General features: G+C 38.9%; 2 protein-coding genes across 10 annotated transcripts in view; one reads left to right on the forward strand and one right to left on the reverse strand.

The window, feature by feature from the left end:
* The window catches only part of LOC105283023 (longitudinals lacking protein), a 103,767-nt gene extending 78,785 nt beyond the window's left edge, over window positions 1-24,982 (reverse strand). For 4 of the 9 annotated variants that reach the window (XR_003407439.1, XM_026974988.1, XM_011345429.3 and 1 more), the window contains exons 1-6: window positions 22,697-22,848; window positions 20,792-20,987; window positions 19,163-19,560; window positions 18,776-19,019; window positions 18,303-18,480; window positions 16,294-16,437 (exon numbers count right to left, since the gene is read on the reverse strand). Coding sequence is in view for 8 of the 9 variants with exons in the window: in XM_026974988.1 (XP_026830789.1) it covers window positions 16,294-16,437; window positions 18,303-18,480; window positions 18,776-19,019; window positions 19,163-19,560; window positions 20,792-20,965 (1,138 nt within the window). In the remaining variant the exon portion in view is untranslated. Of the gene's footprint in view, window positions 1-16,293; window positions 16,438-18,302; window positions 18,481-18,775; window positions 19,020-19,162; window positions 19,561-20,791; window positions 20,988-21,046; window positions 21,516-22,696; window positions 22,850-24,843 lie in introns of those variants that run through there. The other 5 variants (XM_026974981.1, XM_026974986.1, XM_026974982.1 and 2 more) reach the window with 4 other exon arrangements.
* A 130-nt stretch (window positions 24,983-25,112) lies between these two features.
* LOC105283022 (protein bric-a-brac 2) overlaps window positions 25,113-26,429 on the forward strand; it is a 47,404-nt gene continuing 46,087 nt past the window's right edge. Inside the window, exon 1 of the mRNA XM_011345417.2 lies at window positions 25,113-26,270. Coding sequence (XP_011343719.1) covers window positions 26,263-26,270 — 8 coding nt within the window. The 5' untranslated portion in view covers window positions 25,113-26,262. The remainder of the gene's footprint in view (window positions 26,271-26,429) is intronic.

Consider the following 26,429-nt stretch of genomic DNA (forward strand, 5'->3'; position numbering starts at 1 on the left):
ATTAGATACAGGACATGAAATATTTCATTTGAGAACATGATTGTACTGTATTGACTATCTCTCCCTCTCTCTCTCTCTCTCTCTCTTTCGACCATTGATGGATAAAAATAAGCTTGAATTAAGCGGATGAACAATATTGAATCAAGCTTGCTTTAAAAGAAGACTGCGCAGAAAGTTTTGTTGCCAACGAATCGCAAATAAAGATCCTTCCGTGGACAAGATTGTTGTCATATTTATCGTTAATTAAATTATTGAATTATATCGACATAACACAATTATATTATCATAACAAATAACATTTTATTAGAAATTCGAATTAAGAATGCAATTCATAAATTTATGTTAAAAATATTACAAAAGTGTAAACAATTTTGGTTTTAGATGCGTATCATATATATTTTAAACTTTTTTTTTCTAAAGTAATAAATGTTTCTTTAAATAGAGTGACACACAAACTTGGTATACGTATTAAATAAAAATTTTCAAAAATAATACATCAAATGTATGAAAAATATGTAAAAGAAAAAATAAGACTTAAAAAAAGAATAAATTAAAATTTTAAAGTTACTGTATAAATATTTATATAAAAACAATGAAAATTATACATAATTTTCATGTACGTTCATCTGCTATTGTTTAAAAGTGTCATATATTTCTTTCTCGTACCTTTACGGCAGAGCTCTGTGCACAGTCTTCATTACTTTGAGCTGTTATTTACATGCTGCACCAAAAAAAATGAGCTGCCTTTATTAGTGCATCCATTTTTTACATCCGTGATATACTTCAACCCAACGTACAAAATGCCTCCTTGTATAATGTCACCCAACACACATCCATGGCTACACTGCCCGAGATTATACGATTGTACCATCAATGATTTGAAACGAGGAATCTTTTGACGAGAAACGTTCCCTCGAGGATATACTTTTCTTATTATCGCTTTAAACGCAAACTTTACTAGTTATATTGACGATCACAAAGCTTACGGATAACAAAAATCTCGGTTGAATAAAAAAAATGTCTGCATGCAATACACATCAACCAACAATCATCATTGATATTTTAGTTGTTCCTTCGTTAATCAAATATCGATGAAACAGTTATATACAACGCTAGTAGTATGCATTGGAGATACTACATTGTGGTTAAAATTAATTGATTTAAATAATTATATTAATGTAAAGCTTAATTTATTAATTGTAAATTTAGAGAAAATTTAATGCAAGTATATCACGCACCAAACCTGACGTTTAGATTAAACTTTATTTTGTCTAATGTAATAGCTCCCCCATATACCTAAATTAATAAAAACAAATAAAATAGAAATCAATATAAGCAGCATAATTCAAAATTATCTCACATATAAATTAATATAATTGATTATAAAATGATACTATATATCGTATATCTACTAATGACATATTTCAACATCAAATGGTACTTTTAACATAAAAACCACTTAGACATTCCATGTAATTAATATATTTAATATATCCCAGTCTATGAACAAAATCAGCTATTATATATTTTTTAAATTGTTTATTCTCATGATTAGCGATCCAAGTATTAATAACCATAAGAGATCTATTGTACATTAGAATATTCTCTATCAAGTATGCTCACGGTTTTTTCTAATTCTAAGTATATAATAAAAGTAGCAGAGCAATAGAGCTGATAAAGGTACCCCACATTATCGCTAAGAGAGGAGCAAGAAAGAGGCAGTATACTTATTTCGGAACATTGAACAGCTTATCAGACAATCGATTCTATAGGACAAGAGACGATTGCAAAAAAAAACCCGGAAAAACGATTATGGAAATATCCCTTTTTCATTATGTTTGAAGGTGAGATTAAAGAACAGAAACGAAACGTTTGATAGCAACGGATTAAAAGATCTTTACTACTGATTCTTATTCGTATTTGTACTACAGATATCTAGATACGATTTTCAGGATTTGTGCAATATATTCCCTCGCTGTATCCGATTATTATCGCCTGTGTAAAGGGACAATTTACTGCTGCTACTGCTTACTGCTACTGCTGCTATCGTTGACGGAAAACAGCCTCGGAGTCTCTTTTTCTCTGTCTCTCTCTGAAAGACACCTCGGCGATTTGATCCAGGAAGCCGCTTCGATATTTCTAGTTGCTACCGCAACTCGTACAGGAATCCGCAATAACTTGCGGTAGATTGTCGATGCACCTTAGTTGGCGATCATCAATAAATGCAGCTACACATATCATCGGTACCAATGATCACCCAGGAAGAGTCTCCATATACACGCAGACGATAATATATGTTCTAATTTCGAAGGATTTTCCTTAAGACTTGTTTTTATGTGGCGTACATGTATATTAATAGTTCCTCTTTCTAAAAAAAGATGTATCGAGTAATATTTTGGAAACATGATACTTTAGTCATTCGAATTTCTTAATAATTCCTGTGCAATAATTTACTTTTGTAAAACTCAGGAAAAATAAAGACAATTTTTATCAATGATATATAAATTTTTTCGAAAGATTGATACAATAACTCGAGATTGTCAAGAATCTTACATTTACTTTTCTGATATAAATTATCATTAAAAAAGTATCGAATTTGTTAAAAGAATATGTTCAAATAACATTTTAAGATTAATTTGTACCTCTGATATTTTTCATGATGTTTCGCATTTCTGGCAACATGATTATTTTCGAAGATACGGGAAGATCATGCGTCTGAATTAATAAAAGCGAAGTGTCACTTCATGCGCTGCAAGATGAAGAACCTGAAAACTGGATGAAAGGACATTTGTATAATTGAAAGAGACACAGAGTTCTGTTCAAAACATTCTTTATTAGATCTTCTCTGCTCAGGTCCATTGGTTGGTTAGATTTGCATATATCGAAGCCAATATACGCAGAATGCAGTCCGGCGTAGAATCGATAGGAAGAAATAAGAGTGTTCAAGGAACGACCTCATGTACACGCCTCCAATATATTTCTCACAATATTTATTCAAGTTTCATATTGCAAAAGAATTTACCAACCGAGACGTGTATATTTCGAGCAATCAGCAACGATTTTTCTTACATTTAGTGAAAATTTAGTTTAAATCCATCTACCACCGCTTGCCTGAATGTTCATAGCGAATGCTTAATAAATACCACCTAAAATGTCCAGAAAAAAATTTGATACAATTCCTTTTTACATTTGACTCACTCACTTTGTCACAATGACAAAGCGAGATTCTCCCATATTACTCTCCTTTGCACTTCAAGTTTGACATTTGGAAATTTCTACCCAGAAAAAGTATACTTTTACAGAGTGACGCAAAAACATTTTTTCGACAGTAGTTCAGACAACATGTAGGATCAACTCATGGACATTAATTATTTAAAAACTTTTTGCAAGTGTTAATCGAAAAATAAGTTTGTGGATAAGAATTGTGAGAAAATCTCGAATATCCGAGTACTCGTGGTCCGATGAGTAATTTCTGATCCTTTCAGAAATTTAATGGAAAAAAAAAGAAGAGAAAAACATCATTACAACACACGTCTTGATTAACTTTTCGCAGAAATTAACCATTTATTGTAACAATAATCGGCGATTAATGTCGTATGATATCTAAACGAGCCAATTTACAATAATCAATAGCACCGATTATAATTCTGATTTCCTCATTGGAATAACTTTTAATACAATTTTGAATTTAGGCGCATTTACAGAACATCACGCATAAGAATAATCATACAAAACAGTCTTTTTGCCTTCATAACAATCATGAATATAAACAATCTGTTTTCGAATTCGATACTTTTGTTTCTTTCCATTTTGAGGACAATTTTTTTTTACTAGCAAATTATTCTCAAGCCAATAACACAAAATGAATTTTAATATAATTAATAAAATTACTTTCAAATTCTCTCGATAAAAACAAAAGCAAAATATTTTCTTTCAGTTGAACATTAAGAGTTCGATGCTACTTAGATTAAAAAATAGACTCAAAAAGTATAATTAATGATAATATTATACGCGTCGCGAGCCAAGACGATATAAAAGAGAACATAATCTCGAATTAATCAGGCATACTACATTCAACCAGGTAACTTCTTCAAAGTGTAACACTAATTTTCACGGTTATCCGAAAATCGAGTTGAGTACCAAGTGATTCTCAAGATCAACTCAAAAGTATAATTCAATAAAAAAACAACCCTCGTTAAAAGAAAACATTTTTACTTGAAGATCAACGCGATTCGGTATATCACAATTTCTACCGAGACATTGAACGTCGCATCTGCGTCCATGGAAGGCAGTAAGGACGGTCGATTACTCGCAGAAATGGATGAAAATATAGATATACATCTTTGAATCAGTTAGCCGGTGTAGAAAAGATGAGAATCGCGAAAAGTGCATACATATATCATTTTCGTTACTTGGCATCGCGATGTAATTTCTCTTCTTTACGACGTAAAGTACCAAGAGAAAAATGCAAGACACACGAGAGAGAAGAGAAAACGATTACGATGAATCGACATGCTGCTAACGCTAACGCCGCCGCTGCCACTGCTGTCGCCTCTCGTTACTCCCGCTTTTGCTCCGCTGTATTCGCTACCATTGGCTTTCGTTCTCATATTCTGTTGAGTAAGCCTCTGCGGGAAAACGCCGGCTCGATCGTGACAACCTGGCTATCCTACCCCTGGTATAAGGGGCCACATGGTGGCCCGTCCTCTTCTGGTGTACCCGCATAATGTCGAGCCTGGTGAAGCGACGGCGACAGGTATCGCAGGTGAATTGCTTCTCCACGCCGCACTCGTAGCGTCGATGCCTATCCAGGGAGTACTGGACCGAATAACACCGGTCGCAACGCGAACAACGATACCCGAGAATCGATTCTGAAACACCGTGGGCAGAGCCTTCGCTGCTATCACGCGAGCATACAGTTGGAGAATAACGCCTTAGTCAGTCAGTCTTCCTCACTGTGGGGGGAAATTGATCGAGGATGATTGCGACAGTCTCGTCCGTCCAGTCTCGATGATCAACAGAGATCGCGAAGATCGGAATACTTTTCAAAGTCAAAGTGAAATATAACACGAAATCAAAGTACATCTTACAGTTGAGACAAAAATATTTTTTTAAATCTTCACTCGTTAAAGATTTATTTCTTGTTTAACAACAGCAAGTGTTTTTTGCAATCACAAAAATATATATAATCTCTTATAAAAGCTGATTAATCCTCACTCGCACAATGCATTGAGATACTGGTAATGATCGCTGCGCAGCAAAAATTAGCAGAATAGCAACGATTGTGATGAAGTGATTCATTTAATTCTTGTTTTTTAAAACGCTTAATCTATGGCAATTGCAATCGCAACGTGAATGCTGTCATCAACAAGAAACAAATACACAAATTTTCAAAACTCAATTATTTTACATGTTTGTAAATTAGACTTTGACTTTGCAAAAATCTACATTTATGCGACGAACATATTATTATTGTCCTAATCCCGTTTTATGATCTTGAATATTATGCAATGATATTGAAAGAATCAAAAGTCGCCAACAAGTTTACACAAAAAGCTATTTCAATCGTTTCATAATGTCCAAATAACAAAACAAAAATATGTAATTTAAAAAAATGTAATTTTCTATAAACGTGCTGCAGCATGAAATTTAAATAGGTTCGGAACCTCTGCGAGACCCGCAACGAGTTTGCAACCAATTTAAATATCATAGCACATTGCATGGGAAAATCACTTAAACTTTCGATGAAAAACATATAGTATCGATTAATTTTCTTCGAAGATTTAAATTTATTTTCCCATTCATTGTATAGAAATTACACTTGTGCACTCTTTACTATTTAACCATTTCTTAGAGCAAGATTTTCATTAAAGCTGCCCATTAAATAACGAAAATAATTCAGTGGTCTTATTAAAACTATTTTCAATCTAATATCATTCGATATCTGCAACCAGTGGCGCAACTGGTACACGAATTTTAGCATTTACGTCACTGTTTGCAAAATAGTCGAATGCTTGTAAAAAGAACAACATAGATAAATACTGCACATAACTCGAAATAATACCTTAAGCAGCTTTAAAAAAAATTGGAGAATCAAGCCTAGTTAATAAATATCGACAAACGTGGAACTTTATGTAAATAAGAAACTGATTTCAATACTTATTCTATAATAAATTTTTCACGGATTTTGCGAATATTATGATCAGCCTACTTAACGAGTACTAAAAGAATTTTAATGAAATCCCCCTTCCCCCTCCGATCGTGAGCGGTGCAAGAACAATCGACAGATCGTTCGTAATCTGGCGCCTTAGAATCCGATCGATCCAAGAGTGGAGCTTGCAACGATCTCGCGATCTGATTAATTTTGGACGTTCGAAAAATTTTGAAACAATTCCGTATGTTTTACGCATTTTGAACTACTCGAACCTATTCACGCATAAAACTTCAAATAAACATACTTTATGAACTCGAAGGACAGAGATACACGCAAAAAGATGAGATTAACCCAATTTTTAAGCAACATGTAAGTTAAAAACTTGAAAAATTTACGAAGCTGAAAAAATGAAAGAGAAGAAGAAATAACGCCGTTATGAAATTCGTTCAGCAATTATCCCGCCATTTTCGCATTCCGCGAAAGTGGCGATATCTTTGCAGAATGAACTCACGCGACATTAGAGGTATGGGATTATTGAAAAAAACAAAAAAAAACTATTTCCTTATGCGATGTATCGATGAAAATCGTGAAACAAATTTGTTCAAAATTTATCGACTGGCAAGCGTCATTGCAATGTTCACCGCTTGCCAGCGCGTAGATTATGAAAAATTGTTTCAGTCCATATCCTGAATATCAAAATACGATGTTTAATATAATTTTAACGAATGTATAAATAAAAAAAAAGAAATAAAATATATTTTAAGAGAATATCTTATATGTATAAATTAATGTACGTGATGGATGTGGACAGAAATAGTAGAAATTTTTAATTTATCACATAAATATAAAAATATATTTAATCTGTTTTCAAGGATATAAGAGTAAGTTTTCCAAGGAGACTCTTAAAAATAATTGTGTATAATGCTTTATGTATCAACTATTTCTGTCAGAAATATTATTCTCTAAATATAAGAATAACGAAAGGGTGTCTTGCGTGCCGATACAACGCGCAAGACTAAATACTTACATATCACACATCTTCTTATTTTGTACCAGTGTACTTCACTAGAAAAGCAGCAACACTTCTGCAAAACTGCTTGAGAAAATTTGCTCTCAAAAAGGTACAATACATTTTTGAGAGAATATATAGTCTATATCTAGACTATATAGAGATGTATAGTCACAATAGATTCGAAATAACCAAAACGCGGCAAATTGTCGCCTCACTATTAAAACACACACACACACACACACACACACACACACACACACACACACGTATGTATATATAAATGTGAAACATTTACTGTGTACAATTTCTATAAGTGATGAAAAAATCACTTTAAATATAAAAAAACATAAGCAGTTCCTGAAAATAAATATAAATAATAGAAAACACAAAGAAGATAAATATAATAATAGGGAGTTCATTAAAGCTCCTGGGTGGTCACCGCGGCCATGTTGAATTATGACGTCAGAAGCGAGGAATCACATGCTCAGAATTCTTGCGTGCCATTTTCTAATAAAAAGATATTTTGATAAACAAACACTACAGATCGCTTCAGCATACTTGTAAAATATTCCGAAAACTAACCTTTTCTGTCAACAGTCAATCAATAGTCGTAAGATGACTGTGATATGAAACTTGGACATATGGTCATTACTGCGCATGCGCAAGACTATTTTCATATTACAGGCATTTTATGACTGTTGCTTGATTGTTGACAGAAAAGGGTTTTCGGAATATTTTACAAGTATGCTGAAGCGATCTGTAGTGTTTGTTTATCAAAATATCTTTTTATTAGAAAATGGCACGCAAGAATTCTGAGCATGTGATTCCTCGCTTCTGACGTCATAATTCAACATGGCCGCGGTGACCACCCAGGAGCCTTAAATCCCTTTTCATTAAAGACTATTATTTTAGAATAAATATAAAGCTAGCCTTATTAAATACGAATCACTCACTCAATCATTTCAGTCAAATATGCACGCAAAATGATGGTCTCATGAAATGTACGTTCCATTCAAATTTCTCTCACATACCAAAACAGATAATCTCATATACATATTCACATAGAGATATCGTAAGAATGACATCTTGATTTCTACGTATCTAATTTGAGAAGATCTAATCACAGATCTAATCAAGCCTACGGAACATGAGAAATCAATGAAATCGATAAATATATATATATATATATATATATATATATATATATATAATTACATGTAGAATGAAGAACAATGAGAAAAATTCATAACAACTTAATAAATAAAAACGCATAAACATGAAAAAATAATTGAAAAAAGTATAAAAAATCAGATTATACTTCAATGATAACTATTGATAATACGCCTTAAAATTAAGGTAGTCTTAAATATCATTAATAAAACGTCATTTGTACTTATTAAAAAGTTACTAATACTATACCATTCAGCCGATACATTACCAGTGATGAATGTTCCTTCTCTCCGATGTCTTCCAAATTTTTGATCGAAGCCTCAAAAGCGAGAGCTTCAATCAACAGTATCTCGTAGATTTCTTGTTGATGACAGAAAGCCTACGCTTTCGTAGCACGAATCTATAAACTGGATTCAGTTCAACGGAAGAAAAAAAAAACAAAAAAAAACAAGAATGAGAACAAAACAATTTATACAGTACAAACAACTCTCTCAAGATACGAAAATCCAAAATTAAGATATTCGTAAACTCGATCAAGTCTAATTTAGCTTATTTCTGAATATCAAAAGGAGATTCAGAAAATAAATGCTGTTTTCTAAACATCGTCATCCTTGTTCCCGTCTTGAAATGTCCAGGCATCTGCTTCTCTCTCCTTTGATATTTTCTTTCTTTTCTTCTTGCACACTGTTACGGAAATAGTCTCATGTTTTATCAACGGAAAACATCGAGATGTGACAATGCAAATGTAAATCGCAAATTTAAGCAGACTGCGTTCCGATATTCACTGCCAGTATTGTAAATCTATAGTACATGTAACGTAAACTGTAGATTTTCAATACTGACAGTGAATATCGGAACCCAAACTAGGAATCTTTGAAGAATAAAAAGCCTTCTTCTCATTAGATACCTTCAGCTCAAACATTGCGAATAATATTGCAGAATCATAATCTCTCTCAATTATCCGTCAATAAAAGAAAAAGGAAAACTGGACACTCTGTAACGCGATTTCTCTAGATTTCAAAAAACTCATTACGTTCTCAAATATCGGAAATGAAAAACTGTTTCAATTCGATATATAGAGAAAAAGTATTGAGATTTTTGAAATGCCAGAGAAACGCTGCAATAATTCCAGTGAAAAAGGTAAATAGCAAAAAGTTTTATATCGTCTTGGATATTTTTCTTGTTGGTGCCATAAGATGCGTCACTATATCAGTACAGGAAAAAACCAAAGTCGATATAAACACCAAAAAAATATTAAAAAATTTACAAACTGCAAACATTCGCATAACATTCATGTTCTCCTCATACATTCGATTATCAGACATGACCATATGCAAAAAAAGAAACCATATCGCAAATAAAAATGATTTCCTGCGTGAAATAAATCTAATTACCTTACCAATAATTAGATTCGCTTGTGCGACTATTTTTATTTGGGATATTGGGAATAATCATTGTTATATATTATCATCTTTATGCAAATTCGAGCGCAGAGCGGATATAAGATTACGTTACAACGTAACGAGATTATCAATGTTTTATCGCAGCATCATAGTCACATTACCTTTACCTTAAGCAGATGATGCTAGCGTTACTGTTTTACCTCATTTAGTGTCTTTATCTCGATACCATCAGTGCCGTTCTTCGATCTTCTTTCTTGAGGAAAAAATAAATGCGCACATCGAGAATCTCATTTTGTTCAAAAGAATCACTTTTGAACATAAAATTTCCGTATGTCGCAAAATCGCGAGGACGTGGAGAAAATGTGTCGAAAGAGAATCGGATAAACATCCGATTGTCTAAAACATGCGTGTTGAGAGGTTCAACCTGCACAAAAAACTTAAACTTGAACGCGCGTTTTTGATACTCGACGAACCGCTTAATCCTTTGAAATCTAGATCCTACGAGAATTCTTTCTCGAAATTCTAGCTCGAGTATAATGATTCTACTCGAACAAGTATATCAAGAAAAAGTTCGCAAAGTAAAATCTACAGACTTCAAATAATTAAAGGGGAAAGAAACTTGACGATGTCGTGATTACCGCCAGCGCTCTCGTCAATAAAGATGCGGACGAAAGCGTAATTCTGTAGATTCGTAGTCTCGTAGATTCGGCAAACGTGCAAACAGCGCGCTTGTACAGATTTCTTCTTTCTTCTGATCATTGTTGAGATTCTTCCTTCAATCATCCCAGAGAAGCTCAATGCTACGCTTGAGAAATCGCTCAACCGTAGTCAACAAGAGCTCCTTCATCTTCAGGTATCTTCTTCTTCGTCCCAGTCTCGAGCTCTTCCTTTATTATAATCGCCTGTACACTCGGGACGGGTAAAAGAATACAGAAAAGAGCAAGTACAGAGCAAAATTGACATGGCATAGTACAACAATAACGAAAGTCAAATAATACCGAATAATACCATGAATAGTACAATACCATGAACAGTATATATATAATGACGGTATATGTTTATACGTAATAGTAAGTTTTATATGTGTGTATATATATATATATATATATATATTCAGAAAAAATATATATATATTCAGTAAAAAATATATAAATACGCATTAAGCATATTATACGTAGTACGTGTGTATCTATTATAGAGTCCTTTTCTTTCACGGGCGCTCATATGTCTACATACATGCGTAATGCACACATATGTATGCACATACGAGAGAACCCCGTGATAGATTATAGATTATATATATATATATACATATATACATATATATATATATATGTATAATCGGGTTAATTAAATAATTCATGTTTTATGCGTTATGAACAAAGAAGCGAGTTATATACACGTGGGTTAGTAATAAAAAAAAATAAATAAATTGAACGAATGTGTGCGAGCGCGTGCGCGTTGCAGTATATTTCCAACGACTACAACGTAAGTATTCCTTAAATTTATTTAAATAATCCACAAACTCTCAGCTACCATGCACATATCACCACTTGGAACACATCACCGCGCGTGTGAAGGAAAACGCATCGCGCGCTTGCGCACTTCCGCAGAGTTAAGGTGTAATAGTTAAACACTACCGAAGGAAGCATGGCATGCAAGACGAATTACGCCAAAAAAGTATATATATTTATATATATATGTATATATAGATATATATATTTATATATATATGGCACAACGCAATATATGGGTTAAAGAACTATCGAGTGTACGCATACACGGAATGGACAAAGAAAAAAAAATTATATATGAATATGTAATAAATATATAGACTGTTTGCACATCATTATATATACTCATATTACATGTACTCTTGATGCGCGTGCGCACGCTCGCGCGATCAAGGTTTTAAAGTGGGACGTGCTTTTTTTGTTCGTTTCTGTAATGTAACTGTAACTTTCATAGCCCAATTCATGGTAGCTCAGCAAGACTTGCGAATTGCGTGCAATCATACGCAACGCCAGAAAGGATCAGATCTTCTGAATCCTTCGTTTCAACAGACGAGGACAATCTCGCTCGCGTGATCGTTGCGTCTCTTTGAGCGAGGAACAGAAGTGATTGTAGCACCAGTTCCGTGACTTACAGCCAGCTATCGAAAAATGCGAGAAGCGCACGTATGAAAGAAGATATGAGATAGGTATTTATGTGGAGGTTCATAGCAAGGAAAGATGAGACGAAAAAGTCGCATATAACGTGATCTCCCTGCGCTTCTTCATCGTACACATAAGAAGGAAAGGGGAGAAAAGAGAGAAAGATGCGAGAGATATTCCCGAACGACCTCGGCGTATATAGAGCGAAGAGAGTTCTATTCAGAGAATTCGCGCGCATAGCTGGCCGTATGTCAAACGCATCCGGCGCATTTTGGATCGCGATCAAACACGGAATGTATCGTGCTACTTGAAATCGCCTCATTCTCGCGTGAGACACGGGATTCCGTCACTCGAATCGACTCTATTCGTCAGTCTCTTTTCTTATCAACAAAAAAAACACGTCACGGCTACAATGGGCTGATCTTTGCCTGTTCTCATTATCTTTGAGATTCTGAGTGACTTTCGGTCCCGGATTGGCGGAGGCAAACGCATGGTCTTTTGCATGATGCCGAAAGAAATAGCTGAAGATGTGTTGCAAATAGTGTGTCACGTGACGGAAAGGAGCAAAAAATATTCACATTCAGCAATGTTCTTTCGGGCAAGCGTGCGCGTAGTGTTTACCTTCGCCGTACTGTCGCCGGGAACGTACTGCGTTTCCACGACAGAAAATCACGAGAAGAAAAGGACTACGCGCTGCAAACAACGTGGCGCAACTCCGGCCCTAAGACCGCGAACACGACGTCGTCACGAACGTACGGAAGAAATCCTGAGGGAGACTTAAGTTATGCGCATGAAGACATACGAAGCGATAACAACCAAAAAATATATATGAGAGAACGTTTGAGATTGAGAGATCCGAAACAAAATGCAAGGATACGTGCGTATTGGGGAAACGAAAGTCCAGGAAAAAAAAAAGAAGAAAAAAAAGAAACCGGGATTATAAAATAATCGCGATGACCCGAAAAGAAGCGACTTGAAGAACCGACTTGAAATCCGGCCTCTCTTCTTCTTTTCCTTCGAACGTTTCGTTAGAAAACTAGATTCAAGGCAACAAGTCTCTGACGGTGAAAAAAAACGACCTTTGCTATCAATGCGAGCATTTGTCCGACGTTTCCTTCTTTCAACGCGCGCGCGAATTGATATGTACGTGAAAAGAAATGTAAAGGCGAAACACACATTTTCATCTGCCACGCCGAATCCCGCCGAATATAATAATAGGAGTGGCAAATAAAAGTTTTCGAATTTAAAACACACCTGGTAATGTGAAGATAATGCAGAAGGACTTGAAAATCAAGTTAGGAACCGCTATGATTACTAACTTGATGAGATCGAGAGTTTTTCCCCGCGATTCGATCACGCTAGCATTGACAGAGAGGTCGCTCCTCTCTCTCCGTAATTACCTTGCCTCCCACGTTGGATCACCTCGTTACAAGGTGATCATGTACAGCCTAAAACGTACTAACGAAAAAGAAACAAACGTACGCGTTTACGCATTAAAAATAAAGCCTCCTCCTGTCTAAGCTCTAACTTTTAAGACTAAATAATAAAGATTAATTGCCCTTACTCCGCGTCTATCTCTCTCGATGTACCTTCTTCACCGATCATCACTTTTTTTCATAACGTTCATTTTTACGTAATGAATCACCAAGAATTGCGAAATTGAACAGATCGTTAATACAATCCATATGATCACGCGAATTTTACTCTCTTATAATCTCAAGAAGCTACGGTCGGTTTTCAAAGAACTTTTTCATTGAGAACAACACGAAATGTTTTTTGTTATATTCATGTATATAGCTAAATATTATTTCCATCTGATGGAATAGACGCCTAGCTTCACGGATCGCGGAGACAGCTGATTTCCGCTGAACCATCTGGGTCGATCCGGTATTCACGGTTGCATCTGCTATTCGTTGTGCAGCTGTCGCCGGCAGATGCAAGTAACATGACAGAGCCTGCAGCTGATTGTCCATCTTGGCATCGCTAAAACCGACACGGCCGGCAGTAATAAATTCGCGGTTGTCTTACGCGGTCTCTTTCCCATTAAAACCTTCTTGAAAAACCGTGCGAATCGGAAACTATCTTTATTTTATTGTATTCGATCACGATGAATCGTTATGTCTGTCGCCTATCGTTATATCAATCAAGAGTAGACAATATACATGATAAAATAACGATAAAAAGTCAATGTCTCTATGCGCGAGAGATCCTGGTGGATCAAAATCGACAAATCGGACGGATGACTTTACTATCTTCAACAGCTATATCTGATGGAGTAGTGTTATGTTCATATAACTCTGCGTTATAACAATCTGATCTTTCGATCGAATGTTCCGACCGACTTTGACCGCACTAATTACAAGGAACAGGTGCATTTCGGAATTATTTCGTGATCATAATGACTGTATAATTCCAAATAATTCGTATCCCAATGATAAACTGAAAACAAAATATAAATTGTGGATGGCAAAGAAGTTGGATCGATGACCATACCTTCGATTTTGCTGAAAGGAGTATGTTCGTCTTCTCTGGATTAACAAAAATTTATCGCATCCAAAATATCGTTTAATTGCAGTAACCGGGAGAAAAAAAAAACAAAAAAAAAACAGTTTGGAGGATGCACAGCAGCACTTATAGACTGTTTCCAATACTGTATTAGATGAAAGAACGACCCCTTCGAGTTGTCGCGTCGAGAATCGGTGTAAAATCATTGGTAGATTACTGATACTGCTGATGAAACGTGCAAAATTTAGTAAAATCGCTTGTCGTGCAGTATCGAATTTCTCGGAGAACGCGTATAGAAGAATGTCAATTGAAGCAACAGCGAGACGCGACGGTCGTCTCTATGCACTAATTGGAGTTATCCTACTTTTCTATCGAGAAATTCTCACATTGCCCCTACCTTTAATTTCCCATAGCAACAACAAAACGCCGTTGCCGTAGTTGTGCATAATCAAATATCTAGCGAGAGTTGGAAGTTTGTAAAACTTCTCCAAAATAAAAAACCAATTTTACATAAAACACGTAACCATAAAACGATAATGATACGATATTACCGTTATCTTTTCACGACCAACTATTATCAAAGTTCTTGTCACTGTATCAATCGTAAACATTGCTCAGGCACATCGACATTCGTACATATGAAAAGAGCAAAGCGGAAAATTTCGACAAGATAAAGAAACATCGAGAGAGATTTATCTGTTTACTATTTCAATTTAACCTACATATTTTAAGCTATTGCAAACGCGCAAATTCATCTTTTATTATCAACAGTGCATGCGAACTGCAAATCCGCGATTTCAATCGATAGAACTCGATAGAACTCGATAGAACTCGATAAAACTCAATCACGTTACATCTCGTGAAAAAAAGATGGCAATACCTAAGAAAAAAACGATAATTAATAGTCTAACGTTTAATAATATAATTTTCTTTTCTCTCAATATTGTTTCGTTGTTATCTCATTAAGTCTATTATTTTGCGCTGTAGGCACATTTACATTTCGCGATCGGAGGAGGTTGTTACTATTATCTATCGTCGATTACTATAAAGTTTCTCTCGTATAACTGTTATCACGGAACAAGATTCGGCTGGCTATGATTCTCATTCGTGCTCGTTCACGGTGAAAAATAAGCACAAGAGATCATTAAGTCTCCTTGCACATCCTGTGTTGGTGGTCGCGGGCTGTCTCCTCTGCGCTGCCGTACTCCTTTCGGAGGAGAGAGAGGTCGTAGCGTCGCGCATATTACGAGACTGACGAGGACGAATTGACGGCACATACATATACATATATATATATGACCAAACCACCGATCATAAAAACTCGATTCAATCAATATTATGAGAGCTGTGTACGCGACTTTTCATCTCAAGTCAGTCACGCGTCGCGTCGCGGCGCTACGTTAAAAAAGGAAAGATAGAAAGAGATACGCAAGAAACTTAAGAATTCAACGAAAAGCTCTACATGCCCTGATAGAAAATAAAAAGCTCAGAGACCGTGCTACACTTGAACGCACCGGAATCTAGGTTGAACCACGTTATCGACAGCGAAAGAAAAAATAAGCCCCGCCCGCCTGCGCAATAGGCACGTATTTTGTAATCATGCTCACATGTGCGTTTTATCCGTCGTACACGTCACGCCGAAATTTTTTTAGCATACTCGCCCGTGAATGGGCCATTGTTGATGCACCAGATCGACAAGATACGTATCATTGTATGAAAATTTTCCGCATTCTCAGGCCCATTCGTACGTATTCCCATGGTATTTGGTCGTAAATTTGTTTGAAATCTACATTTACATAATTATACGCGACAAACGCTCGAAGCGCTCCAGCTAATTACGAGTGCCTATTGTTACGGGGGTCGGAGACAGATGGAAATTGGCGAGAACGAGCCTACCTTGTGAGTCGCGATGAGCCTGTTGTGCGGCTTCCTGAGCTGCTAGAAAGACTTCGTCCGTCGTTCCGGGAGCTCCCGCCACCGAACCCACGACGCCTCCTGCGTTACTTCGATCACCAGTGACGTGCCACGCACCAAGACCTGCTAAAGGGTAACCGTCCATCGATAAGTCTTCATACAAACGTTCAACACCTTTTCTTTATGTGACGTGACATCGCAACTAAGCATACAGTTACACGAGAAACCGCAAACACTAAGATTAAAATTCTAAATTAACAATCATCTCAAGCAATTCGCCCGTCAATAAAAATGTCACGTTTTAGGAATAAAGGGTGCTTTATTCGTAAACTCTTTTGAAGGGGAACAAAAATATAGTAAGACCGAACAAGGAATTACATACGTAATGCAGGCGGAACGCAGGATTTTACAATCAGAAAATTGCACGAGAGTCCCTTATACAATGGGAGTGCTTAAATACATTCATATATTATACAATACACCCCTAATTTTCTTCATAATAGTCACGTGTATCAGTTACAGCGAGTAATACTTGGCAAAGTACGCGAGAATACGTTCATCCTGCGATTCATGTTGGCGCGTACACTCGTCGTCGTTCATACGCACGTCGCACGTGACAAGAGTCACATGGATTTCGAACAATCTAGCTTAAATAGTTAACACGTAACATTTAAGGAACAGACAAATAATACTGATAGTTTCCAACTACCTCGATTCGCGTACGTGTACATCATCGAATTACGTTGTGAATAGATACGAGTCGAAAGTGATTCTTGTCGGAAAGTTTCGATTTGAGAGAGAGAGAATCTAACGTCAAAGTGCAAATTAAAACCAAATGTTCTCCTGACAACGTGCAGACAAAAGTGTTTTACAAAGTATGTTCGATCTGAGCAGCAACCAAAATTCTTAGGAATAATTCAATCTCGCTCGCAAACAAAACTATAACTATAACTATCGAGTGATGGTTACTACTGACGCGATGGCTGATGGAATTTAACGTAGAAAAACTGTGCACGAGACAGCTTATAATACTCGCGTGCATTTACACGCACGCACACACTAAGTCTGCCTAGGCTGGACCGGAGTACTACTAGTGGGTTGTTGTCTCCATCTCCTTCTGACGACGTTCAACTTTTTCAAATAGAACTGCAGTGTTGAGCGATTAATGCCATACATCTCGGACGCCTGAGTGGTGCTAACTCCCTGTTGCAATATCGCCTCCAGAGACATTTTAACCGAGTCTAAGCTATACTTTCTGCCCTGCTTGTTCGCCAATGATTTAAGCAACGCGCCTACGTCAACGTCCGGGCGCGGCCGCCTCATGTTTGGCAATTTTTTACATTCGAGGAAATGGGAAGCCCATAGGGCGCCACCGCTACCGCTACCGCTACCATCACGACCATCACGATCACGACCATCACCGTCACTGTCACCACCACTACCCAAATTCCCTCTCGACCGAGACCGCGCTCCCGCCCCCCCACCTGCAACGAGGAAACCTAAGCTAGTGTCGGCCAATTGTTACACGTCCCGTTTTAACAGATAAGAAACAAAACAACGAAATCAACTTCGCGACACCAATAACTTAGTCATTCGTTTAACGCACAATTATCGTTCCCTGTCTATGATAGCTGTATTTAGAACCACGATCCGGCAATATCGCACGATTTCCGTTCAAGAATCACTGTCCAATCGTACAGACGTCCAGCTCTGCTTCGATCCAAATGAATATTTTTGAATATTTTGGATCGAAGATTCGCCACTGTCGTTGAGACACTCTCTTTCAGAGCATGTATAATTTTCCAAGAAATTCATTCAATTATTCGCTATTGTACTCTGCATATTCTTATGCGCGAGATGTTGTTCATTGATGCGCGTTGCTACAGTTCACGCGTCAAATCTCAGAAATCGTCAAATGACAGAAATAAATCCTGCATCCCGCTACGACAAAACGAAAAATTGTAACGTGATAAACGTAATTGTCAACTTACCTGGATGTTGGGCGGGGTCGTGGGACGGTCCAGCTCGGTTGTTGTCCTGCTCCATCTCACTAAGATCGTTTATATCATCGTCTAACGTCAGGTCTTCGACGGCCTCCTCAGGTTCCTCTAGGTATTCAGACTTTGGCTCGATGAGATTATCGTTTGGCTCGGGTTTTTCGAGTGGCAGCTACGGAACAACAAAGACAAATTGAATAAATTTCACTCGAGACAATTTAATAAATCAAAACACTATTTATCAAAGAACTCGGACTCGCGTAATGCACGATAAATAATTCACAGAAATGAAGAAAACAATTGTCTCGCGCTGTTTCCACACTGCAATGATAAATGAAGAGTAACATCAACGCAGTAGGATAAAGCACGAATTTTTCTTTACCAACGAAGCGAAAGAAACTGCGCGCTTTCAGCTTTCAGCCTCTATTAGACGTTGGCAAATCAAGACCGCCAAGTGCCAACCTTACCTGCAACATCTCTTCCGCAGGTTTCGTCAGCTGCGTCATTAGCGCTGACCTGCCGAGAGAATCACTAGCGTCTGCGTGTGTTTTCTCATCTGCCACAGGAGCGATTCCGAGCGCTGGTACGTTCATTTGTTGAGGCATGTCACTGGAATTCGAAGTGTCTTGGTTCTCTAATGTGTTATCCTCGCCCAAACTTCCTCTTCGAAACCTCTTTCTTTTTCTCGTAGTTGGACTTTGAGAACCTTCCCTGTATAATCGAAGAAATCAATGATCGTTAACAATATGATTGATGAAAAGGCAAGTTACGTACAAGTTACGTACAAGTTACGTACAAGTTACGTACAAGTTACAACAAGTATAATAAAACAAATTTATTCTCAAGATATTCACCTCGAAGAAATCCTTTTCGGCATTTGGGGACTAGCTGTGTCTTCTGGCAAATCCCCTACAGAACTTTGCGTCATACCCTGCCTAGGAACTTTGTTCTTTTCTATCGTCAGACCGGAAGACGCATGTGGAATGTCTAACGATGATACTGGCGGCTGTAACGGTGGTACCGAGATAATTTTTTGTGGCCTGGATTCCGTCTTACTACTGCCACCCGTTTTACTATCCGAAAGGCCCTTAATTTGAAGAGACTCAGCGGCTTTGAGTAGTGCTGCCAATTGGTCTTGAGAAATATTTACTTCTCCCCTATACATATAATCCATCATTGCTTTAAGTTCTTTGAATTTAACATCCTTGAGTATGAAGACTGGGTGCTTGTCGTAGTGTTCGCTGAGGAGGCCCTGTAACATAAAAGTATATACGTATATTTTTTCTCAAGCAATCTACACTATTGGATCCATCAAAAAGTTCAGTTCAATTTTCAATATCAAGATATCATACATGTGATAATTGTAAAGACAATAATATTGATAATGTCTAATTATAAACAACGAGGTGATTGCTTGGATGAATAATTTATTTCTACTGAATACAATTAAGTATTATAAAATTTAACACAAAAATCGAACCAAACTTTTTAACTGACCCAATCTGAAAATAATCTTTAGAATTCTCCTCAAAGTTTTTAATAATTCAAATGTCCGCAATCCATGTATACAAGAAGATGATAATATAACATTGTTTACAACTACACACATATTTATTATATGTATATATATACATATAATAATTTCCAAAAATTGTAGTACCATTTCAAAAAGTTTTCAATTTAAAGACTGCTTCAGTTACTATGAAAAGAAAATATGCATCGTATGATATCATATATTTGGAATAAATTTCTAATCCTTTTATAATTTTATTGCTTTTATACTGCTCGATACTTGAACGTAAACTATCTCTTTGTACAACACAAAATATGAATGCATCAATAATTTTCATCATTCAGTATTGTTCAATTACTGTTGCAACCTATCTGCATCCCCACCCACATCAGGGTAAAATCCCAGGGCAAGTGCCCTGGAAATCAGCCATCTTGCTTTCCCTGTATTGATCAAGAGGACCTAGGAGGGGGCTTCGGGCTTATGCTCCCCACTCTATCCTACTATACCTCATACACTCGAACCCAGGCAATGTTCAACAAGCACGGCCATCTTGTTTCAACTTAAGTTCCTCTCCCTCTCCCGCCCCTCTCTTCGTACTTCTCAACAATCCATCTCATTCCCTACCAATGTATTTCATATTGATCTAACCCTACCAAGTGAACGGGACAAAGAAGCAGCCTTCCAAAGCTTCCTAGCGCAAAATTATAATTCGATATGCACCAAATACTGTCCTACATAGATGTTGAAATTTCAATATTAACAACAAGTTCATTAGTGACAAAGCAATAGGCGTGACAATTAATAGTCATCTCTATCAATATCCCAATTTAAACGACTGTAGACTATATATATATATATGATTGAACAGTTACAGTTAATAAATAATTCATCACAAAAATGCAAGCAAAATGTTGTTAAAGTTGACAAATAAATGATTAGTAGCAGAGTCGAATGCACGAATGTCACTTACCTCGAAGTATGGACTGCACGCGGAGAGGACTACTTTGTGGGCCTTGAGATACTTCCCCTCCGCCGCAAGTGTACAGTCGACCAGCGTACCGCTTTCGAGGAGCGTATCGAAATTTTGTATGAGTGTGCTTTGATGGTTGTTCCACCTGAGGCAAAACTGCTGGTCGTCCTCCATGGTACTTGTGACTTCCTCGTTCCTGCACAGATCAAGAAACGGGTAAAGGTGGCAATAAGCAGCTAAACAATTGTTACGTACAAATGTAAAGCCCGTTAACGCCCGTTTTCAGGTTTCCTCTCCCAGTCCCGTCTCTCTTGCAGTTTCTACCGATTGCCGATTAATCGACCAAGTAAACTAACTGACCCGACGCTATCTCATCCTCCCGCGGCGTATTATTACACACGCGCACATCGAGCCAGACGACCCGCGTACCCGCGAGAGTACACGTTTCAAACGTTTCGTTCCGGTAAAACAATCTCGCGGCTTTTTCTCTTCCCCTCTCTCCCTTTCGCACACAGCTTTCGCGGGAGGACGATGAAAGCTCCGCAACGAAGCGCCGAAGCTTCCAAAATGGCCGTGTGCAATGCAAGCGCGTCGACCAAATCGTTCTTCTGGCTTCTTCCTTTGTGCGTGTCTCGTAACGGGAATGGACTACCTGGTGGGGATGATGCAGGAGGACGCGCAAGCACCGCGCATGCGCAGCTGCGGTATCCGGGCTGCGCACACAGCTTGCGCAATAACCGCAAAGGCCCCTGGGACTCAGGAGCGGCTACTATTAATATCCATCATCGTGAAATGTTATAAAATGTTCTCCGGATTCAGGAAATTTACTTTCCAGAATAATAAACGGTAGATCCAAATTTTTATGTTTCTAATAAATAACATTATGAAGCAATTTGTCAAATTAGATCAATTAGATGTACGAATGTGATGCAAGAAAATATGATAAACACTAACAATTGAACCAATCATCGCTTCGTAATTGCTCTTTGCATTTTGACACGTGTATAATCACGTTACTGTGTGTGAAACGCAATAAAGCTCGGGCAGGTTTAACCCGATTTACGTCAGCGCAATTTACATTATAGCGCGCAATAAAAACGGAAAACCGATCATGCGTCTCATAGCTGACAAGTGGGGAATGCTGGGGAAACTGGACGTAATCTCGCAACAAAAGGGAATAAAACGCAATACGCAGTCGCAAAGCGTTACGAGACTCTAATCATCGCAAGAGAGAGAGAGAAGTTTCTCGGTCTATACACGATTGCGTAATCTATTTATATTGTTATCTCGCGCGGGAGAGCGCGTTACGTCAGTCAGTGCCGAGTGACAACGCGTGTGCACAATACGAAAACAAATTGTTGATAGACTGATAATTTTTTCCGATTGCATACCGATTGTGTACGCGCGACTCGCCGGCGAACGGGATTGAGATCTCAAACGTCGGACGACGTTGAGAGAAGGAAAAATTTTCACGCAGAGATGCAAGGTACCTCTCGCCCCTACGACATCCCTGGAGACCGCGCGAGAACGCAAGAGCAAGACGTGGATCTCGCAACATGGCGGTTCGCGAGGTCGCGCCCGGACAAAATGGCGACGGGTGGAAAGCTCTCGCAGAAAAACCCACGACCACGATCGATCTCCCGCGCGCACGCGCTCCCAACACTGACCGAATTCCCCGCGCTCATGCGTCACGTCTGGACAAAATAGCATGAAAATCGCAAACTGCCGCCACATCACGCGGGAAATTCGTACTTATTTCGCCGCGTGAATACGCCGACACGAAGCGCAACTTTTCCCGCACCACGACGAACCGGGAACACTCGCCATCTCCGCACGAATCCGAGAGCGTCGTACCTTTATTCGCGTATTAACACGCGCGCGATCGAGTACGTTCAATTCACTCACCCAGTAAGGAGGATATAAAACAATCTAATATCACAGCAATCGAGTCGGTGAAAAGTGAAGAACAGCGTGCAGGCTCAACGTGCGTTTCTCGCGCTGCCCTTTCCGAGAATGGCGTAGCGCAACGCCTTTCGGTACCGCTGCGTACAGCCGCCAGTCGGCGCAAGCGGCAATGCGACGCCGACGCGTCCCGGAACGAGAAAGAAAATCGGGAAAACGGAGCGCACGCGCAACGCTCTGCGATTCTTCACTGCGACGCGCTAACGAAACTGCGAGACGAAACGCGTTCATCAACCGTTTTGATCGAGTCAAAATTCGAATTTTTGAAATTTCCTCAACGAAACGTTACCGTTACAATTATTCACGACCGTGTTCAATTATAATATTATAGAATTTTGCATATCGCAACGATACGTTACGTGTAACGGAAAACAGCGCCCGTAACCAATTACGTGTCCATTATTTCCAGAGAGACGGAAAATTTATTAACTATCACGTAATTGTAAAGACTTGAGTGAAAAATCGCGCCAATAACACATAAAAATTAACTGCGTGTTAGTTCCAGTAATAAACATCAGATACTTATGACTGAATTGAAAGTAATTACAGCAATAGGCCGTAACATCATGATTTAATGCATCTCAAGTTTCATATATATTTCTAAAAAGAATAGATTTTGTTTCTGTGAGATCAAAGTACATTAATATTTCAACAACTCATTACATGTATAAAAAGCTTCGATCGTACATTATTTCACAACGTTTGTTGTTCACAATTACCTATGCTGCCAACAGTAAGCTTCATTCCATCGCGCTATGATTTCGCGCTATTTGTATTATTTATTTTATTGCATATAAATAAAGAATATAAATGAAGTTGAAACGTAACGCGACTCGAGAACCGCGAACGAAGATGCAATCCTTTTCGTAATTACTAATTAGTAATGGATTTATTAGCTGCAGGAACGTTTCGATGCTTCTCAAAATAGCCAAACTAAGAAATCGTGAATATTTGAAGAAAACAGCTTCATCATTGCTAAATAATTGTTACTGTCAGGTCTGAAATCTGAAAAGATCTCGTCACGAAACGATTAAGTCAATATCATTTCAGGGAAATTTCAGGTCGAATTATCATGGCGGACATTCCCCCGCTTCTCATTCCACGTTATGTCGTTAACATGGCCGACGCTTTGCCGAATCTCTCATATGCGACCTCAATCACCATTCTATTTTTAGTTACCGGTGATTTGGCAAAAAGCGCAACGATAACGCACCGTATACAAGACGACGCAATACGTACGGCGTACGCAATAGAGACGAATCGAGGATAACACGACATTATAAATTATAACAAATATTTCATGACGATAACAGTTACGTTAACAGTTACGTTAACAGTTACGTAATGGAAATCTCAACTATTTGATCCTTGTGATAAATGAACGAAATCAACGAGGAAAGACCGGTAATTTGCAAAAGCGTCTCACGTTAACACTCGATTGAATTTCTCGACATTTACGAATGCGTATTGCATCTTCGCGCGCTAATTTAAATCGCATCGTACGTACGTGTAACATCGTAGGCCTACAACATAAGGGAAACGATAAATCACCGAGTTGCAAACGCGCGTACTCGCAATTGACAATTATCACGCTGCTGGAAAGCGTGTTGCAGCAAGGACCAGCTGCGAGTGCTGCGCACTCATCAAATCATTTTTATTAAACGATAACCCGTTTAAAGTACAATAACCTCTCATACCGTCACTTCTCTCGTCTCGTTCGCAATTTCTCGCATCCTCCGCGCGTAAAACTTTGCCGCATCGTCGAGTCACAAACCGGGCCCGTGAACGCGATCCGGTACGCGTATTATAATATGGCCGACCTCATCATCTCACGCGGAGACAAAATGGCGAAAACCTCGGAAAAAGCTCGGAAAACTCCAACGTACTCGTCACGAGAATCGGAATTTCACGCGAGATCGATCAATCGCCAAGGAGACACGCGATTTTTCTCGGTTACGAGTGTTGGAATACGTTATACGTAGGATCGTTGGATGGCGACCTGATTTTCCGTAAACTTTCCACCGAACGCGGAACAGGTTCTACGCCACCGCCACGGCTGGCGCGAATAAGTAGAAAAACATTCGTCTTACCTCTATATTGGCACAATCTAAATATCACAGGAGGACTTGGGATAAACTACGTGGCCGGTCCTCAGCGTGCACTAACCGAGCGTCATGGGTCCTTTTTACGCAATGGCCGTGCGGCGCGTACGATCGATCAGTTTCTGCGAGCGTACGACGCGAGACGCGCGGAAACGGCTCGCCCCTTCGCAGCGGACGCGGCGCACGAGGCATTAATGCGCCTTCTGCGCATCGGAGGAAGACGGCAGTGGGGATTAAGAGAACGACTCAGGGCTGTCGTAAGGCAATTTACTTAATAACTGTAACATAATATAATATAATCAGTCAATGGAACAATTAAAAAACCGAAAACGACCAAATATTTCAGATAACGAAGATTAAAAGTTGCTTATTTAGTTGTTATAACTGTATAATTAGATTTGCATTTAAAAACTTACTTCGCGAAAAATTCTCACGTGTGGATTGACACTTGATTCGAAATTTCCTCGCTAAAGTTTTCAATTTAACGAGTCTCCAATGCAAGTAAACACACGTGACATTGAAATGAGATTAACAGAAAATTGCAACTTCGCTTGCACTCGCAAATTCAAAGGTTGACACAAAAGTGCCCCTTTACCGACTACCCTAGACTGGAAAGGACGGCCCTGCGACGCAGCACCCACGGACCGTGACGATATTGGATGGCGGTGGGGATCGGACAACACATGGCGGGGGTAAAGAGCCGGGTTTCCGTTCTAGGGCGCGTTCGCGTTCGCGGCGTAGCGCGGCCGGCCGGCGCGGCGGGAGAAGTGAGAGAGCCCCCGACCAAGGGAAGAATCGGGGTCCACAACAAAATCGCTTAATCGCTTTGCGCCACCGTCCGCAACGGAGCACGGCCCGTCCGTCGGCGTCGCCGCCATCGCAGTGCCCCCTAGTGTGCGTGCATGCCCGCTCTTACTCGCTCCCTCTCTCTCTCTCTTTCTCTTCCTCCCTCTTTCTCTCCTTCTCCCGCCTCCCCTTCTTCCGCGCCTTCTTGGTCTCTCCCGCTATCTTCGTCTCGCCGTGATTCGCTATGCCACTTCGGGCCGCGACGTTTTCACGGGCAATTCGTGAGTGACAGCTGTCTGTGGCCAACGCGTTACGTGCGTGTCTCTCGCGACGACGGCTTGACACCGGCGATACCGGCAGTGCGTGCGTGCGTGCGTGCGTACGTACGCGTGATTGCACGGATAATATACACTCGGCGGCGGCTGGCGGCGGCTGGCGGCGGCTGGCGGCACCGTTACCGTTTCGCGCCCTCGCAATCCTGTGTTTATCACCTGATACGGCGAAAGTGTGTGTTCCACCCTCCTCTTCTCCTCGCAGGACCTTCAATCGCGGGGTTGCCGATTATCGCGCGGATTGTCGTTGCTACTGCCGCTGCTACCAGTCTGATTTGTGGGTCAGGTCATGGTAAGGTAAGGACTCTCACAAACTCTCCATTGAAATTGTCAATTTCGACGAATCATCGGGATCGGAATAGTTGCGATGACATCTTTTTCTCACGAGATGATTTTTGCGAGAAAATTTTTTCGGAGCGGATACCGACGTGCCATTTTGAAAATCTCTTCGTTCAC

Source organism: Ooceraea biroi, chromosome 14, assembly GCF_003672135.1.
Source record: "Ooceraea biroi isolate clonal line C1 chromosome 14, Obir_v5.4, whole genome shotgun sequence".
Lineage (NCBI taxonomy): Eukaryota > Metazoa > Arthropoda > Insecta > Hymenoptera > Formicidae > Ooceraea > Ooceraea biroi.